The 21,285-nt window shown below is 37.5% G+C and overlaps 1 protein-coding gene across 1 annotated transcript in view; it reads right to left on the bottom strand.

Annotated features, from left to right (window-relative positions):
• Positions 1 to 21,285, bottom strand: part of LOC139732909 (zonadhesin-like) — a 49,005-nt gene that overhangs the window by 10,346 nt on the left and 17,374 nt on the right. The window contains exons 11-19 of the mRNA XM_071643747.1: positions 20,965 to 21,177; positions 18,047 to 18,226; positions 16,583 to 16,795; positions 14,487 to 14,666; positions 13,274 to 13,453; positions 9,030 to 9,194; positions 7,868 to 8,044; positions 5,971 to 6,150; positions 5,192 to 5,239 (exon numbers count right to left, since the gene is read on the bottom strand). Coding sequence (XP_071499848.1) covers positions 5,192 to 5,239; positions 5,971 to 6,150; positions 7,868 to 8,044; positions 9,030 to 9,194; positions 13,274 to 13,453; positions 14,487 to 14,666; positions 16,583 to 16,795; positions 18,047 to 18,226; positions 20,965 to 21,177 — 1,536 coding nt within the window. The remainder of the gene's footprint in view (positions 1 to 5,191; positions 5,240 to 5,970; positions 6,151 to 7,867; positions 8,045 to 9,029; positions 9,195 to 13,273; positions 13,454 to 14,486; positions 14,667 to 16,582; positions 16,796 to 18,046; positions 18,227 to 20,964; positions 21,178 to 21,285) is intronic.

Genomic DNA, 21,285 nt, shown 5'->3' on the forward strand with positions numbered 1-21,285 from the left:
TACAGACTGCTAGCTTCAATAGGGCACAACTCTAAACAGTGGAAGTTGGAATGTTGGCAGATAATCTACTATTTTTTTCCTGAAAGCTCTATTTATTTGATTTGTCATTGTCTTGGTCTGTTTCCTTCCCCTCTCGTGGCTGAGCAGTTGAGTTCTTTCAGCCCTCTTTGCAACCATGTTACGTTTCCTTTTCTGCCAAATACTTTAGGGGAGGGTCTCTTGTGCGGGGGGAGTGCCACTACAGATGCTACTAATATTTGACTGGCCTAGTTCTATCTAGCAAAAAGTACATATGAGTACAATGTACATTGCAAATAGCTGCTCCTGTGCTCTAGTCTCATCTCAACACCCAACATACACAGTAAAGTGAAATGGATGCAAGCATTATTTTTACCATATTGCCAAATAAAGCTCCTGTCTGGTATGCCCAACAACCCTTCACAGAAAAATATTAGTTGATTGACGACAGAAATTTCTGACTGCCAATTCCTTTCTGTCACGACATAAATTTTCATGAGGCAGTGGGGAACAGAAGAGAACATAAGGTAGTTTCAGAAGTGTTGTAAAGTTTTAAAAAAATACATCAAAGTCTGAGTAAAGGATAAACAACAACAACAACAAAAATGCCTCTAGCAACTTTAGGATGTACCCACAAAACTAGAGCACTTGCATGGGGGACCTGTTCGAGCACATGTATCCTTGAACCCATCCCCCATATCCCATCTGGATGACTTTTGGTTTTTTTTTGGTCAAAATGTTGCACAATATGGCAACTATCACAGGTTACAATAAAATCTGATGAGAAATGAGGCTGGTATAGCACATACAAAAAATATGGCATGTCACCCTATAAAAGTAAGAACAATGAGAACGCTGTCAATAAAAACCTTTGCTGTACAAACAATGACTCCCATTAAACCTCCATAGCAAGTTTGACTAAAATCTGACAATACATGTGGTTGATAGAGCACAAACAGTTGTACAAGAAATGTGACATGGCATCCAAGTCAGTGTGGGCACCATCACCACAAGCTGTAGTGTCCTACAGGTACAGGCATTTGTACGAATAACCACCTGTACACCGCCTTAGAAAGTCTGATAAAATCCGACGAGATAAGAAGCTGGAATAGCACATACAAGAAATATGATGTGGCATCCTTTAAATACATGCATCAACACCTAGCTTGCTGTCCTGAAGCCTTTGTAACACATGTGTGACCACTGAAATGGATTAGTGGTGTAACTCCAGACTGACATAATTTGTGAGAAGGAATATAACCAGATTGTCACTAAACCCAAATGAGACAGCTTTACATAACCCTTATCAAATATCTCTGTCACTTTCCTTCTGTCAAAGCAAATGTTTCCCTGTCATTAATTATTCAATGAGGTTTAAGAGTGCAAGGAGCAAGGTCATGCTTTGAATAATAGCAGTTAAGGTGAGTTAGTAAACTCTTCACACAATGTAGTGTGACCATGGAACAGTTCTTATAATAGCTTAGCTTATCTCACAAGGACTTCAGTGCCTGGACCGAAGACAATTACATCAAAGCACAATAATCCCCCCCCCCCCCCCCATCAGAGTCTTCAACAAATATGAGCAGTGGAGTAGGAATGTAACGAACTGCGGCCAGTAGCCACACTTGTCTGGATACTATCATCTTCCTTAGGTGATTGACCACTACATTCTGACAAAAGTATTTATACTTCTATGAAGTTAACTGTATTTCTGTCCTAATAAAAATAAAAATTACTTTTAGACTGGATTTTCAAAGTAAAGGTACAGCTGAAAATGACTTGTAATAAAAAAAAAAGAAAAATGAATAAATTATTAAATTTTTAGTCTGGGTGCCAAGTAAGATTCTGGGCCTAACCTTGTTTTACAGTCCATCTGATGTTTTTTAAATGGTTTTGTCCTATTTTCAGGATGCTGAATCCAAATAAAGATGATACAACACTTGCATGTTTGAGGGTTTTGAGATATTCACAATGGCCGCCATAATGACTGCCAATTCCTATATATTTCCTCATAAATGGTGTAAACTTAGACACAATAATAAATTTTCACCGCATTTCAAGTGTGCTGAATCCGAATGAGGATGATGTAACTTTTGCATTCGTCAGCATTCTAGATATTACAGATGGCTGCCAAAAATTTACATTTTTGTGTATTTCCTTTTAGATGATGAAAAGTTGTAAAGATTTGAAGGTCAAGGGTGCTGAATCAGAATATGGATATGGCAACTCTTGTATCCCTGAGGGTTTTGAGATATCCAAAATGGCTACCAAAAATTGAAAAGTACCAAAAGTTGAAAAAAATGTATTTCTGTATAAATTGTACAAAGTTCAGGAAAACTTGATGGGCTTACCCTATTTCGAGGGTGTTGAATCCAAATCTGGTTGATGCAGCTCTTACTGTATATCAGTCAGGATATTGTCATATCCAAGATGGTTGCCAAAAATTGATATTCCAATTTAAGCATTTTCTTACACAAAATGTAAATGGTAAAACAATCAATACAAAAATGATGGTGTTAGCTTTCCTTTGAGGGTGCTAAATCCAAATCTGGTTGATGCAACTCTTGAATCCTTGAGGTTTCTGAGATATTCAAGGTTTATTTACATTCATTTTGGCTGCCATCTTGAATACATGTATCTCAATGATGAAAGACTTGCATCAACCAGATTGGGATTCAGCACCCTTGAAATACAGTGGAGGGTAAAATCATCAAATTATTTCCAATTCATTCACATTTTACAAGGAAATACCTATTTCAAAATTCAAATTTTTGGTGGCCATTTTGAATATCTCAAAAACTTTTAAAGATGAAAGAGTTGCTTCCTCCAGATTTGGATTCAGCACCCCAAAATAGGTTAGAACATCAATTTTTTCAAAGTTTTTACCATTGCAAAGGAAATATACAGAATGTAAATTTCTGGTAACAATCTTGAATATATGTATCTTACTATCCTCAAGAATGCAAAAGTTGCATCCTCCAGATTTTTATTCAGCACACTCAAAATACAGTGAAACTTCATTTTTGTGTCCAATTTTCAACCATTTTATGAGGAAATAAAGGAATTTCAGATTTGGGCGACCACTTTGGTAATATCTTGTGATCCTAGAAAAAAAAAATGGCTCATTGTTCTGTCTACAGATAAACAAATAATGGCACAGGGCAAACCAGTCTTATCATTGAGCTTCTGTCACCTTGAGGTGCCATTTGGTTGAAATTCAGTGTGTACAGGTACAATTGTAGGTGGAGACTCCCCTAGACCACTTTGAGGACTGTGGGAGGAAAAATGGATCACTTACCATTTGCAGGGGCAAAAAAAGTTTGTTTTGTCTTGTTTTTTATTTTTTTTTAGATTGATGTTGGAAGTATGGTATTACGATACAATATTTATGGAAATGAAGAGGGTTTGTAGGAAGTTATTTTTTTCTTTTCTTTTTTCCTTCAGGCTGACTGAAAAAGGGAAATCCAAAATCATGTAAAAGTTATGCATGTAATATATTCAGAGGGATACCTTTATCTGGAGTAAGAGACAGACCTTTTCAGCTGCCTTTTAATAACTAGATCTAGACAAGATTTGAAGGGTTTGCAAGATTGGGGTTCTGCATTGATACAAACATTAAATATTCCTGTTGTCAGTTCAGAGGTTTCACAAAACTGAACTATTCTTTGATCAATATAGCCATATAAGCAACAGATCAGTTTATTCACATACCGGTACCTCTACTAGTAATGGGGTAATATACACCAGGGCTTTTAAGAATGGCCACTATCACTTATTTGGCCTGGCAATGAGCATGATGAGCGTATTCGTGTAAAATGTTTGCAGCAATGTCATGTAAAAATACAGCCTATTTTGACAACAATTTGACTTCAAGCATGTCTCCTTCCCTCACCTCAAATTCCATTCTAATGAGCAAAAATCACACCCCCGCCCCCAAAATATATATGATTATATAAACTATATATATATGATTCGGCACGCCGTACACCAGGGTACCGTTGTAACCCGGGGTACCGCGTTGTATAGCGCCATCTCATGCCCATTATTTATAATGCGTATCCGAATTCAGATACGCCGATTCTGAATTCGGATACGGCAAAGTCGTCGCAATGATCTAGCACCATAGGTGTTTTTCGAAGTACACTTGCATGCATTAATTGATGCATAATCACAAATAAGAAAACATTTTTGTGCATGATAATACTAAAAATATTTTGACACATTTTTTGGTAAGCCAGGGTACAGCGCTGAAAAAAAAAAAAAATTAATTCAACAAAATGGTGAATTTCATTTGGTACCCCAGGGTACCAAATATTGCATCATATATATGAATTAGCATATCCATCATGGAACCCTGTCAAATTTTGGCAAAACTTTCAACTCTCTGATATTCATAAGCTCTAACAGCATCATTTGCTATACACAAACACACAACAAAAAATCCATCATAATGTTTATTCCACAGCACAATTCAGGTTTATAGAGAGAGAGAATTCATAAGTCAACAGATACTCTCACCTGCCTTACACATACACTGTGAAACACCTTAATCATTCTAGTCATTCTGGGAGGAAGTAGTCTTCACTATCAAACCTGATGTTGAATGTTTCTTGAAATAACACAAAAATGTCCTCACAAAAATACCCAAAGTAAAGAAAATTACTGTGAAATAAGCAGAATACATTCTTTCTCTTTCAAAACAAACACCCTCTCTCAGACTGCACTGATAGTGACATAGTTGCAAAATGCTCCATGATAAATTAATTCAAAAAATGACAAGAAAAAAATTTATAGCACCCATCAAAAATGTTTCTAAGCACTTGACAATAAAGCAATGATCATTGAAAAATAACAAAAGAAATACAACATAAAAATTAATCACAAGTTGAAAGTACCCATGAAATTACATAACCAGTGGTATCATTCTTCAAATACAGCTGTAGGTGTCTTGGAGGCTTTTTGAAAGCCTATGGGGGTGGATTCTTGAATATGAGTAGGGAGATTGTTCCAGAGAAGGGGGCATTAACAAGAAGAGTATGATCATCACATGGGTTGAGGGTACAGGGACCACTTGAAAGCTGTGCTCCATGATGATGATTTGAGATTCAAGCATAAATTAAGATAAACATAGCGAACAACAAAGAAAGGCCAAAACAAGCAAACAAGAACTAACCTTCTGCTGCAAGTACTGCATTGGTCACTTGGGTGGCACTGATTTCTACTGCATTTTGACAAAACAAAAAGAAGTGGGATGACTCATCTTTCAGAAAATCAGGCAGTGTTAATCATTTTGTTTGATAGACTTAAACAAATTGTTACAACTTTCTGATTCAAAGTGACAAAAAATTATAAGTAAATTTATGATAAAGTACAATGTATATTAGAAGACATCCATAATTTGTCCACAAAGATTACTTAGAAACCACATATTACTACAAATTGTACATGTAATATTTTGTGGAGAGTTATAAAGATAAATAAATAAAGCCCTCAACTCGCTACCAACAAATTTACTCCAATGGTTGTACACAGACAAGACATCTTTATGGCACCAGCTCAAATGAGAAAAACTTTCTGTTTTCAAACAAAGAAATACAAAACTTCTTTATTAAACCATGTGTTTAATCTACTCTATGATGTTTCCTTTCTGTTTAGTACAACAGCAATTTGCCAATATTGCTCTTAGCAGTATTCAAAAACATGACTGATTTTAGAATGATGTGTGCCATTATGCTATCATCTCAATATTACATTCAACATCCCCCCAAGTAATTCTTATAAAGGATAGATATTTCATACCAACATGTTAAGAAAGAAAAATTGAAAGATAGACAGACTAAGATGGATAGGAGAGATAAGAAAAAAGAAGATTGAAGAAGAAGAGATAATGGGAGAGAGTATCTGACACAGAAAGAACAGGGCATGGAATACGAGAGAGAAGGAAGAACTCACGGTTTGGACAATCCTCAACGGAGACACAGACATCAGAGTCTTGGTCAAGGAGGATAGTGCCCTCTGGACAGAAGCAGCCTGGCTGACACATGGCAATGCACAAGAGATCAGGTGGCGAGTTGCACGTCAGTTCGCATGATGGACCACAAGCCTGGAACTCTTTGCCTCCTGTGCAGTCTCCTGAGTGGTGTAAACAAACAGAAAAAAGGGTACTGGTTACAAATCTGCACACGTCTTGCGTGGTTCTCATCTCAATAAGACTCAGGTTTTTGTCTAGTTGTGAGGCTATCAAATAATCAAATCTGTCACAACAAAAATATATACGGTGATAGTTGCTACTTGACACACGTCTGTCAAGAATAACTCTGGATAGGTAAGAGATACTCTGGGTAGAAGATACACTACAGGAAATTTTGGGAAAATTTTCATTGCATCTACCAAAAAACAAAAATAAAAACAAAACTACATTCGTGTAGAAGTATCACTGAAGGTGATTAATACCTCCGCTCCCGCAGCTCACATTCCTATGAAAAACAATTGAACCTGGGTTTGATAAAAGGTCACATACATGTACATTGTATGTGAGTGTGTGTGTCTGTCTGTGTGCATATAATGTGTAGTACCTTGTGAGTACCTGGTGGGTTTGACTGCTTCACAATTGTGGAAGTAGTTCACTCCATTAGATTTAAAGAAAATACACAGTTACCACATCAGTTAAAAACACAGAGTGTCTTGCATATCTGTTAGTTATGGATAGAATGTGTTGGCAGAACATCCAATTTCAGCTAACTTTGACAATCCTTTATTGTTGTTGCTATGGTGATCTATATCCTTTTTTTTTTGTCCAATTCATTGTAGAGCTAGCATGGTTTGGCAAGCTTAAGTACTTTGGAGCCTCTTTTATTAGTAAAACATTTCCAGAGTGTGTCAATTTCCCCTAATTTTCATGTAGGTTTATTTTTGAGAGTCCATTTCATTTGCTTTATACAGCTGTACATCATTTTAAAGCTTACAGTCTTATATTCCAGAATCTGCCTTTCACTAAAAATTTGTGTCTGGTGACTTTTTGTTCATTTGTGATAAAGGGCCACATTCTATTCAAATGGTACCCTCCAAATGAAAGGAAATTGCTGCAGTATCATACAAAAAGAAGACATAACTGTCACAGCATTTACAAAAAGAAGACCAAAACGTCAAAACAGACTCTACATGGTCCAAACCCCACGGAGATCTACTAATAAACAAACTTGGAAGCACACTCACTAATGTACATATATTGTATTTACTCTGAGCACTTCTGATTCTACATAAGATTTATTCTTTTTTAACCAAAATTCATTATTTTGGGGCTCTTATATCCATTTCTGCAAATACGTATTCTGTCATCATGTTTGGAGACAAAAGTGATCATGAGCTTTCAAAAACAAGATGACAATAAAAACATCAATCAACCTACTCACAGCACTATTCTACTTAAATCACTTCTGGTCCATGGGTTGAAGATTTGTAAAGATTCCTTAAAAACTGTGGGAGAGGGCATAGAACCCATTACAGCAAATTTGAGCCAAATTTGATGAAAATCTGTCATGGACTTTCAAAAAGAAGCAGAAAATGTAGAAGTTCAGGACAACAAAATAATACATTTTGCACAACGGATGCAGAACATTGAACTATATCAACAGCTCACTTCAGTGTTTAGCTCAGGTGAACTAAATTGGTGCATATACCAGTGGACAAAATAAATCGACACCTACACATGTGTACAGCAAAAACAAGACAAGCAAAAAAATGAGATATTATTTTGTTGATGCTGTTACTTTCATCAAAACATCAGTAAGCTAACTATGAACAAAACAGAAGAAACAAGGAAAGAAGATGAAGTGTTCTTGAATGATACCTTCGATGTTTGGACAGTCCTGCAACATGACGCACTCATCTCCATTCTTCACCAGGCCTGGAGGACAGAAGCATCCTGACACACACTGTGATGTACAAATCTGTGGGTCTGGGTCCTCACAGGTGGCTTCACACGATGTCCCACAAAGATGGAACTCCTGGCCCGCTGGACACTCCGCTGTTGGAAGAGAAATAGAACAGACAAAATTTTCCTAATTCTTTCTGCCCAAAAGAAGGTGTTCAAACTTATCATGACATAGTGATATGGATCTTAAAAGGACTGTACAGTATTGGTTGAGGTGAGGATTCAGCTTGTTACGTTTTGTGAGATATCTAGTTTCTGCTAAGGCAAGGTGCACAGCGCAGCTGGAAGTTTATGACAGAACAAAAGGCTTCTACAATGTATATTGGGAAATCAGGCGACTTTCAGCACGCAAACATATGGGTGGAAACCACTGATCGCTGTGGTAGAATAAGATCAGTGATGGAAATAAGCTGCATGCTTGGCGGAGGTCTGCACTCTTACAGCGCTTCTCTGGTTTGATCAAGCATTAGTAGAATTATCCCTCGGTAGAATTATCTTTCTTGTGTAAGTTTTGAGCAGTCCAAAACATACTTGGCTTCACCTGATGTGTTTCCAACTATGCTATAGTTACTATCAGAAAGTAAATATGTTACAAATTCCTTTTTCATTTGAAGCAGAAAAAAAAAGTATCAAGATTTGTTAGTCATTTCCAGAAATGAACAACTGATGAAACTTTTGAATAACTTTTAAAAATCAAAATGAGCTACAGTGAAAGAAAGTCAATTTTTTCCTTGATTGTGAAAGACTCCTCATCTGGTTCCCATTATAATATATTCCCTGTTAAAACATATGTTCAACCACATCTCTCATATCTATTTTCCTTTTTGTACAACAATTTGGCAATATTCTTAATAGTTTTCAATAATCATGAATGGTTCTGAAATTAAAACACTTCCATCAAGTAATGCTGTCAAACTCAAGTCTGACATCCTCCCACACAAAAAAGAAACTGGAGAAAAACTTTTGCTTTCATCAGTATCATCATAATCACTCTCCTCATTACTGTCAAACATAAGTACAGTAGGTCTGTATGCAGTTACCCAGTCTGTACTAAAGCATGCAAAAGAAAAAAACTTACGAGTGGAGCATTCATCCTGCGGGACACATTTATCCCCATCGAGATAAAGGTCGTCTGGGCAGCCACACCCTTCCTCACATCCACCACAGGTCTGGGAGATCTGGTTACACACCCGACAGACTGGTCGGCAGTTGTAAGGGACTAGTGGGCTGTTGCTTCCACAGGCTGCATCCAATATGAACCATACACAAGGCAGTCTGAATGACACTTACTCCAAGTTGCTACTTCTTCAAATTCATTACCTCTTGATTGGGGGTGTCATAACAGATCACATATCAGATATATCAAAACAATATTTGATTAAATATGACAAAAGTAACTTGCAATGAGACCACAGAGATACATGGCCATTTAATCCACCATATGACACAACATAGAAGACAGGGTCCTATGGATCATTTGATGTCAAGTCAGCTTAGTCAATCAAATGAATGCAAATTTCAAAAGATCTCTGTCATGATGGACATGTGATGAGCAAAGTTGGAGAGAAAGTGCCATGTTTTCCTATGATGGAAATTTAGGACAAATCTTTGATAATTTTCTGTCAAATTACCAATACCATATAATAATAATAATAATAACAATAATTGACAGTGCTTATATAGCGCATAACACATAGTGATAATGTCCCTATGCGCTCAAAAAAATGAAAAGATTGTAACAAGAACATATAATTCCAATTACAGTGATGGTACCGAGCTTCATTTTGCTTACACTGTAAACAAATGCGTTTTCAAGGCAGACTTGAATCTATTTATATCAGTGATTTGTCTCAATTTCTGAGGTAAATTATTCCATAAGACAGGGGCATTACATGCAAATGTTCGTTTTCCGCAAAATTAGGTTCTTCTGTTTGGAATAACAAACAAATCTTTACTTTTTGATCGTAGATTTCTTTCTGGTGTGTAGAATTGAAGTAGCTCCCTTAGATAATGTGGAGCAAACATATAGAAACATTCAAATGCTAATAACAGTATCTTATACTGAATCCGATTTTTCACTGGAAGCCAGTGTAAGCTTCTTAAAACTGGTGAAATTTGTTCATGTTTCTTGATTTTGGATACCACTCGTGCAGCAGAGTTTTGTATTGATTGTAATCTGCGTATATGTTTGCCCGGTAATCCATAAAGTAAACCATTAGAAAAGTCAAGGTGGCACATGACAAAAGCATGAACTAGTTGTTCTGCGATGTGTTTGTCAATGAACTCGCGAATTTTTCCAATTTTATAAAGTGCGAATGAAGCAGAGCGACATTTTTGCGACACAAAATTTTCCATGAGTAATTTATCATCCAATATCACACCCAAATTTCTGCAAGTGTGTGCTGCATGGATTGTAGTACCGTCAAAATCAAGAGACTGTATATATTATTGTTCTGGCATGATTTCACACAAGTAGTTACAGAAACTTAAACTTAATTGAAAAACTAGAAGGGAACCACACTTAATATTCAATCATCATGAAATGCAAGTTAAATACTTGAGAGAAAGGAACTGCTAGTGACGTTTTCACTGTACTACGGCATTTGGTGATTTATTGATTGGTTTGGGCATATGAGTGCGTTTGAGCAAAATGTGCGAAATTGGCAAGCCGTCAAATGAGACGGATGTGAAAACGTGTCACATAGAGAGTTAAAAAACTGACTATATATCTTCCTAAATTATCAAGAAAATTAGAAATGTCGCTATGGCAACTGGTATGCCTCCGCCATAATGCATGATACTCCTAATAGGTCTAGATAGTACATGTGGACAATGTGTGATTACATTTTAACAAAATTGGCAAAATATTAAAATGACAAGTTTGTCACAAATGCGTTGAATGTTCACCTTCCTTGACCTGTAGGTTTAATTGGATGAATAGGAGAGCATGTATTTGGGATTTAAAAACTTTAACTTGACTTTGACCCATTCATACGTTTATGCATTGAGTAATTTTCAAGGTATGGAGAAAAAGTGCAATTTCTGTATTGAATAGTAAATTGTTACCATTTTCATCTGGCCTTTCATCTTAAAATTCATAAGATAATCACTGTCAGGCAGAACATGCATAAATATGTAGTACGTTTCAAGATAACTTGAGCCATTTCCGAGATATGGAGGAAAAACTTAGTTCCGCACTTTCACTTGATCTTTGACCTTTTGACCTTTGAGGCAAAAACAAAAGAGAAAAAAAATTCCAGAAAATCTCTATTATGTTATACATGCATACACCAAGTGCAAAAAAAAAAATCCTGCTGGCATTGCATAAACGTGACGAAAATAGTAAAATTTTGAAGTGTTGCCCTTGACCTTTGACCCCATGAACCCTACATTCTCTACATAATCACTGCCTGTCAGTACATGTATATATACTATGTTCCATGAAGATACCTCGAACAATTTCCAAGGTACAGAGAAAAAAGGTGAAGTTTTAATATTTTCACTTGACCTTTTGACCTTTGACCTCATGACCCAAACTTTCACCAGAGAATCTCAATTGGGTAATACATGTATACACTAAGTTTCAAGAAAATATCTTCAGGCATTGCATAGATATGGTGGAAATAGTGGAATTTTATGTATTCGACCTTGACCTTTGACCTTGAGCATGTGCACCCAAAAGTTGATAGGCACAACTTCACCCCCTAATACACATACATGCCAAGTTTCATTAGGATACCTCAAAAGGTTTTGATAGTTACCATGTGCACAAAACTCATTACAGACGGACGGAAGGACGGACGGACGGACAACCCGAAAACATAATGCCCCGGCACCACTTCGTGGCGGAGGCATAATAAAACAAGAAAGACAGATAATGAGATAGACAGACAAAAATATATGTAAACTAGAGAGGGGCCGTCAAAGGCGGCAGACCCACACCTTGTACAAAGTCGGGGTAAACATACTGTGCATTCGGTCATCTACCAGAATTCGGTCACTTATAATTGCCAGTGTCCTTTATCACCAGCCAGTGCGTTCTACCAAAGATCGTACACTGAAGTGTACGATCTTTGGTTCTACAGTCACATCACACGCAAATCACATCATTTCACATACGGTAACACTCATTCACCACAGGAAAGTCCTTTAGTCTCCTCCAAAAATCCATCGAAAATCCCAAATTCCACCGTCAAAAGTGCAGATTCGGAACTTTTCCAAGCGCGCGCGAATTAAGTCCAGTTTTAAGAGTATTGTCTACGCGACGGGTCGCCGAAAAAACGCTAAAAATCGAGAAATACGCCGTTTTCTTGCGGGATATTTTGCTTATAGCAAGCCGAGAGTGTGTTGATATCAAAGGTCGTATATGAGTGTACGATCTTTGATGGTATCCACAAAAGCGCAAAAGAAAAACAAAATTTACGTACCCCCTAGGCAATTACCCCTATGATTAGTGTCTACGGGAATTATTCAATGCAAGGGTTAAATGCAAATGTCTACTGCACCAGTATTCGGCCACCAACGAGCGCCGCAACGTCCCCGATGTTATTTTGCACCAACAGGGTAGAGCGCGATGCATTTTCAGTGGCCTTGCACACGCATTGACATTGAGCGCGCATATTGTGCAGTGTGACTGCGACCAAGCAAATGCTCCTCCAACGAAAAAAACAATCAATTTTAATTTAAAAAATCATCAAAATACGGGCCAGTTTGTGACGACGGAGAACGAACTTTCATAAATCCAGAAGGACATAGTCCTTCAAATAGGCCTAAACGTAAATTTCGGAATTCTTACGAACATTTGAGCAGCGAAGTCCGATCGTTTGGGAGTTTATGTTTTCGTATGGTAGCGGAAAATCGCAAAGTGAGAAACGGGAAATTTTCGGAGTGGTCACTATACCATGGGGTCAAAACTTAAAGGTCGCACAGAATTTGCAATGGTCAACCGATCTAATCGATTCTTTCCTGTCATTATCCAGACATCCCCTGAACATTTCGTGCAAATCCGTTTACCCGTTCTCTTGTTATCTTGTACACAAACAAACAAACAAACAAACAAACAAACACACAAACAAACAAACAAAAACAAACAAACAAACAAACAAACAAACAAACAAACAAACAAACATACGGAACCCTTTACATAACCCCCTGCCGATTTTCATCGGCGTGGGTAATAAATAAATAGATAGATAGACAGACAGAACGACAGGTATGAAAAGAAAGCTGTGGTGGAAGAGAGAAAGTTTGACAAAGATAGCACAAGAGAAAGAAAGAAAGAAAGAAAGAAAGAAAGAAAGAAAAAGAGATGGAGGAACTCACGGTTTGGACAATCCTCAACGGGGACACAGACATCAGAGTCTTGGTCAAGGAGGATAGTGCCCTCTGGACAGAAGCAGCCTGGCTGACACATTGCAATACACAAGAGATCAACTGGCGAGCTGCACGTCTGTTCACATGCTGGACCACAAGCCTGGAACTCTTTGCCTCCTGTGCAGTTTGCTGGAGTGACATGGACCAAAAAAAAAAGCATTTGTAACAAATCTGCACAAGTCTTGTGCAGTTCTCATGATTCTGATATGACTTGCGTTCTAAACCTGCAAAAAGAAATAAATTGGTATGAGTGAATAAGGACAGGTGGTGGATGCATCACAGCAAATTGTTGGAAAATGTTCATCAAATCAATGTCCAAACTTACATTAAAGTAAACCAAAACCCAAAGAGGAATGTGGATTGAGTGAATGTAGCAACATTAATAGAAAACATCAGTGAAAGTTTGAGAAAAATCGTACAATGGATGCAAAAGTTATGCATTTCTAAAGTTTCAGTGTTGGAACCAATGGATGAGGAGACTACTAGAGGTTATAGTGTCATGTGTGGACAAAAATATGAAGAAGATAGAAAGGCGGTTCCACAAAAATTCACTTTTTCATAAAAATTATATATTCCATCAATTTGATACTGACATATGTTGAAAGTGACATATATTGAGGGTAGAAATTATGCCTCCTGCTTTCTGTACGCAGTTCTTCCAAGTGCTCTATCAAGATGCTACAAAAGTTATTTTTTAGTGGAATTTCCTTTGTAATTCCTTTATATTGTTGTCCACACAAGACATTATAACCTCTAGTAGTCTCCTCATCCAGCAGTTCCAACACCAAACCTTCAAAAATTCGTTACTTTTGCATCGATTCTCCAATTTTCCTCAAACTTTTGCTGATGTGTTCTATTAATGTTGTTGCTTTCACTCAATCCACAATTCTCTTTGGGTTTGGTTTCCTGCAAGGGATCACATTCAAGTTTTACAAGGATGAGATGTATATGTAATTGATTAAAAAGTTTGTTTGTTTATGACATGAAGTAATGGACTATAATCTGACATCCTCAAACTAAAGAAATGAAAAAGCAAGAAGTCAGCTTTTAGTTTGCTGTTGCTTTTATTTTCACAAAAAACATCTGTAACGTAAATACATTTGTATGAAGAAGACAGAAAAAAGAATCAACGGCAATAGAGACAAGAGTTCTTGAATGATACCTTCTTGGACGTTTGGACAGTCCTCCAACATGATGCATTCATCTCCATTCTTGACCTGGCCTTCTTCACAGAAGCATCCTGATATACACTGGAATGTACAAAACTGGGGATCTGGGTTCTCACATGAAGGTTCACAAGCAGTACCACACTCCATGTACCTCTGGCCTGCTGGGCAGTCAACTGTCGGGAGAGAGAAGTACACTCAAAATATGACAATTGACCCTGAACTAATGGTAAATTTTTCAACGTAGGAAAACTGTCCACTGATTCCACAATTTACTTCTGAGATGTGGGGGAGGCTTGGTGCAGGCATTATTTTCTGCTACAGGGAGCCTCTACGGAAACTCTTGCAGATATGGCCACATATCTTGCTGAATGGGTTGTTGCTTCAGATTTGATTTTTACAATCAAATCTCTAAAAAAAAAAAATTTCTATAACCCTAACTTACCGGGGGGGGGGGGGGCATAATGGCCCCCCCTCGACAAATTCCGCGACCATTCCGCCGCGCACATTTTTTTGACCGCGCCACTCGCTGACTTTTTACTTTCAAGTCTCGCGCAACTTTTGAGACCAAATTTGTCGCGAACGGGCATACCGTTCTGAAGCCACGCCCCTTCAAAAAATTTTCGTCCACCCCAAAATTGCTCAAAAACGTGATTTTGTGTACAAAGTCAATACAAATTGTATATTTTCAATTAATTCATATAAAGATTCATATTTTTAATTTTAATGGCTGAAATAAATTTATTTTAGTATAATCATGCTTCTAAAGATGTGTATGACAACTTCTGCTAAAAAAAACAACAAAAACAAATGTTCGAAAAAACAAAGAAATACATTTTAAAAATGATAAAACAATAAAAAACACAAGAAATTAATTTTGATACTGAATCTTTTTCTTACGTACAAATGTTCGGAATGTCACTAGGAATATTTACAACAAAAATCAGCATTCCATAAGCTTTAATAAGCCAATCACAGACGAAAATGAGGTTTTTTGCATATATTTGCATAATGAATTAATATAAAATAAAAAATGGAAATTTTTTGAAAATCTAATGCAAAATTTTGCGGCGATCGCGCGATCAACGGCCGAGATCTGAAGGGGGGCCATAATGCCCCCCCCCCCCCCCCCAGGAATTCAAGCTTGCTAAATAGCGCAGGTAAGTTAGGTTTAAGTAGGCCCTTACAAACTCTTGGCATCCTGTTCACTGATCTTGACCACTGGCATTACTAACTGACTTTTAAAAAACTTTTTCCGTACACAGGAAACATGGCATATAGTATGCTATTTCTCTCTCGTATATGTACATGTACCACACAAAAGAATAAAGAGATTTAACCCTAAAAAGACGAGGGGGTGGGGGGGGGGGGCTTTTTGGGCCTCCTCAACATTTTTCACGATAAATCTGTAACATAAAAATCTTGCGCTGCGATGTTTCATGACTTTTTCCTCTGAAGTCTTGCGCAACTTTTGAGACAAAATTTGTGACGCCCGGGTACGCAGATTTGAAGTTATGCGATACTTCGTAAGTGCATGTCAGACCCGAAATTGCTAAAAAATGTGATTTCTAGTACAAATCCAAGAATGTAAATTTTGTTTCTAGCAAAAATACATAAATGTATCATTATTTTTACTTACTGATTAAAATCAATTACTTTCATGTTGTTTATGGTCAGAATATTGCCATGGATGATTTCAATAAAAAATCAATAAAAAATGCAAAAACAAAGAAATATATAAGACGTTTTTAAAACAATAAAATACATAAGGAAAAATTTTGATCCCCTTTTTTTTTATGTACATGGTGTACATTCAATAAGAATCCTAAAAAAAGTACCTAGCCCCCCAAATTAGCAGTTTTAGACCTTTATTTACAGATTTACAGCCATTTTTTATCTTATGCATAATTAGCATAATCAATTTATTAGAAATAAATTTTAATAATTGTCGAAGCATGCCAATTTTCCTTGCAATCATGCAGTCAACGGCCAAGATGTTGGGGGGGGGGGGGGACCGAATTAGCCCCTCCTGTCTCCCTAGGTATCAAAATAGCCCATAAACAAACATAAACAAAGTGCACTGATTTCTTACGAGGGCAAATTGGACGTCCCCTCCTAGACGTCCCTTCAATTTCGATTCCAGTCTCAATGTCCACACACCAACAGTATCCTGTACTCCCATGGCACTGGATCGGGGCATACTTGCCCTCCTCTGTACACTCGGGCACAAACTCTCCAATCAGAATACCATCTGCTTTCACTTCTTCCAGCAGGACTGGACAAGGCTTGATGGCTACAGGTGTAGCTGAAATTGATCCAATTAAAAATCAAATATCATAAACTATCAAGAAAGAACAGACAGATTGAAAAACACATACATGTACAAGCTGTAGATGGATACAAAGTGATGAGTACATGAATAAATGAGAAAATAAATACACAAAAGAAGAAACAATGCAACAGTGAGAATTCTGCATGTGACAGATTTGTCACAAATGTGCTGAATGTTCACTTTCCTTGAACTAGGTTTAATTGGATGAATGGCTAAATGGTCTAGGAGTGCATGTATTTGGGGATTCAAGGATTTTTACTTGACTTTTGACCCTTTCATAAGTTTATGCATTGAGTAATTCTTAAGAAATGGAGAAAAGTGTAATTTCAGTATTCAATGGTAAAACATCAGCATTTAAACCTGGTCTTTGACCCTTGACCTTATGACCCTAAAGTTCCCAAGAGAATCACTGTCAGGTAGAACATGCATGTTGTATGTACCTAGTTTCATGATGATACCTTGAATCATTTCGAGATGTGGAGGAAGAAGTGAAATTTAGCACTTTCACTTGACCTCTGACCTTTTGAACTTTAACCAATTGGCAAGAAACTTCCCACAGAATCTCTATTGGGTAATATATGCACATATTATATATATCAAGTTTAGAGAAAAATACTGCAGGCATTGACTAGATGTAAGGGAAGTTGTGACATTTAGAGGAGTTGACCTTGACTTTCGACCCCTGACCTTTTACCCGTGGCCCCAAATTCCCTAGGTAATCACTGCCAGTCAGAACATGCATACATACTAAGTTTCGTGAAGAAATTGTGAAATGTAAATATTTTCACTTGACCTTTGATTTCATGACCCGAAACTCTCTCTGGAGAATCTTTACTTGGGCATACATGTGTTTCAAGAAATTACTATCGGGCACTGCATGGATATGGGGGAAATAGTGAAATTTTGAGCTTTTGACCTTGACCTTTGACCTTGACATGTGCATCTGACAGTCCATTGGCACAACTTTGCCCACTCATACATATACATGCCAAGTTTCATTAGGATACAGTACCTCAAACAATTTTGTAGTTATGCTGTCCACAAAATTGATTACAGATTGAAGGACATACGGATGTACGGACGGACAACCCCAAAATATAACGCCTCTGGCACTACTTTGTGGTAGAGGCATAAAAAACATTTGTAAACTAAATACATTTAGATGAAGAAGACAGAATAAACAATCCACGGCAATAGCGAACATGAAGAGTTCTTGAATGATACCTTCTTGGACGTTTGGACAGTCCTCAAACATGATGCATTCATCTCCATTCTTAACCATGCCTTCTTCACAGAAGCATCCTGATATACACTGGAATGTACAAAACTGGGGATCTGGGTTCTCACACGAAGGTTCACAAGCAGTACCACACTCCATGTACCTCTGGCCTGCCGGGCAGTCGACTGTCGGGAGAGAGAAGTACACTCAAAATATGACAATTGACCCTGAAGCTAATGGTGGATTTCTCTCATGCATCGCAAGTCAAGATAAGACTGGAAATGTCACTATGGCGACTGGTATGCCTCCGCCATAATGCATGGTTCTCATTACACATTGTAGGTCGATGTGTGGTCAATGGGTGGTGAGTTTCACATAATCGGTAAAATAGTAAAATGACAGGTTTGTCACAAATGTGTTGAATATTCACTTTCCTTGAACTAGGTTTAATTGGATGAATGGCTATATTGTTTAAGAGTGCAGGTATTTGGGGATTTGAGGATTTATACTTGACTTTTGAACCTTTTATAAGTTTGTGCATTGAGTAGTTTTCAAGGTATGGAGGAAAAGTATAATTTCAGTTTTAAATAGTATTTTTTTTTTTTGTATTTTAACCTAGCCTTTGACCCTTGAAGTCTGACCCCATGACCCTGAAATGCCCAAGAGGATCACTGTCAGGTAGAACATACATAAATATGTACTAAGTTTCATGATGATGCCTTGAGCCACTTTCGAGATATGGAGGAAGAAGTCAAAGTTAGCACTTTCTCTTGACCTTCGACATTTTGGCTAGAAACTTCTCAGAGAATTTCTACTGAGTAATACATGTATATAGGTATAAAGTTTCAAGAAAAATTTGGCAGGTCTTGCATAAATATGAGGGAAATAGTGAAAATTTGAGGAGTTGACTTTGACCCCTGACCCTTGACCTATAACCCCCAAATTCCCTAGACAATCACTGCCAGTCAGGACATGCATATGAACTACGTTCCCTGAATATACCTTGAACCATTTGCAAAATATGGAGGAAAAGGTGAAATTTTAACATTTTCACTTGAACTTTGACCTCATGACCTGAGACTTTCTCTGGATAATCTTTATTTGGTAGTACAGGCAGGGTGATACGGTGCAATTAACTCACCATAAGCATTACACCTTGAAGCCTCATATGCATAAAGTAGACAGCTTGTGTACGCAAACCACACAGGGAAGTGTTGCTGGACAATCGCAATATTTTACCTCAAAAGCCATCAAATGATTAAATCTATACAGCAAATTGAAGAAGAAACTATTCTCTAACTTGCAATGTTACTTATTTTGGGTTTCGTTGAGGATAAACCTATGCAAATAATGTCAAAACTTAGCTTCCAAAACAGAAAATTTAGTCACAAAACAAGTGTTATTTCTTCACATTTTCTTTCATTGCTCCAAAATAAAACTTTGGTATATGACTTATGGTAGTATATCAATACTGTCTTTCAAATATCTTTTCGGTATCATTTGGCGCACGGATATGTCCACAAAAAAATTGAGATCACTGTCACTTGTGACCCACATAAAATCCATAGCGTAAGCAGTACGCAGTCCGATGTATCGGTTTTCGTGCTGCATGAAACAGTAGAAGCACATTGCAGGGTTCCTCTCTTGCCCACTCACCACCCTGTGAACCGAAAACCGAAACCTGTCGCATTGCGCCGAACCTGACACTGCTGATTGGCTAAGCATGCACTGACCCAATAGAGAACGCATATGCAGGAGGATGATCTAGTTGTGCATGTGCAGTATTTTCTCTTAAATTTGGTTGTCTTTTTGCTCTTATTTTCACCTAACTACTAATTGCTCCAACATGAAACTTCGCAGGTAGTGAGTCTCAGGTATACAGACTAGCAATATGTTAATCAAATGCATATTCATGCAGGAACAGACTTATGTTCAGAAAATCTCATAACCCTTTCCCACGGTCGACTCAAACAGAAAAACACACATACGGTATCTTGAAAGATACATCAGCACTTTCGCCCAAAAATCCTATGAAGGATGATGTATCCATGTGTGTGAAGTTTCAAGGAATTTGGTGGTAAAATAAGGGAGACACTAGGAGGTGAACTTTCAAGATTTTTTTTGTCCTTCCCTCCGCACAATACTTAATGACAGTTACGAATTCAAAAGCTTTGGCCTCTTATCAGTGAGTTAATTGCACCATATCGCCGGGGCTGTATACACTAAGTTTCACAAAAATACCTGCAGGCATTGCATAGGAAAGAGGGATAGAGTAAAATATTGTGCATTTGACCTTGACCTTTGACCTTGAGTTTGTGCGCCCAAAAAATGATAGGTACAACTTTGCCCACTCATACATATACATGCCAGGTTTCATTAGGATGCTCAAACAGTATTTTAGTTAAGCTGTCCACGAAAGTGATTACAGATGGAAAGACGGATGGACGGACAGACAACTTGAAAACAAAATGCCTCCAGCGATACTTCGTGGCAGAGGTATAAAAACTGTCAACTGATTTAACAATTTACTTCTGAGATGTGAGGAAGGATTGGTGCAAGCATTATTTTCTGCTACAGAAAGGCTCTACACAAACTCTTGCAGATGTGGTCACATATCTTGCTGAATGGGTTGTTGCTTCAGATTTTTACACCAACTCAGTTTTTGTTATTATTTCCTTTAGGTAGGCCCTTATACTTTCTTGGCAACCTGTTCACTGATCTTGACCACTGGCATTACTGACTGACTGACCTTTTTAAAAAAAATACTTTTTCTGTACACAGGAAACATTGCATACAATACGTGTATGCCATTTCTCTCTTGTATATGTACGTGTATCACACGAAAGCATACAGAGATTTACCACAAAGTTCAATAAATTGAATATTTCTTGAGGGAAAAGGTCAACATGAAATGATTCCTTACGAGGGCAGATTGGTCGTCCCCTACTAGACGTCCCTTCAATCTCGATTCCAGTCTCAATGTCCACACACCAACAGTATCCTGTACTCCCATGGCACTGGATCGGGGCATACTTGCCCTCCTCTGTACACTCGGGCACAAACTCTCCAATCAGAATACCATCTGCTTTCACTTCTTCCAGCAGGACTGGACAAGGCTTGATGGCTACAGGTGTAGCTGAAATTGATCAATTAACAATCAAATATCATAAGTGATCAAGAAAAAACAGATAGATTAAGAAAAAAAAACACATACATGTAGATGGATAGACAAAGAGTTGAATAA

This window comes from Diadema antillarum, unplaced genomic scaffold, assembly GCF_040938485.1.
Source record: "Diadema antillarum isolate AM-2024a unplaced genomic scaffold, OU_Dant_1.0 seq00000455_RagTag, whole genome shotgun sequence".
NCBI classification, from domain to species: Eukaryota; Metazoa; Echinodermata; class Echinoidea; order Diadematoida; family Diadematidae; genus Diadema; species Diadema antillarum.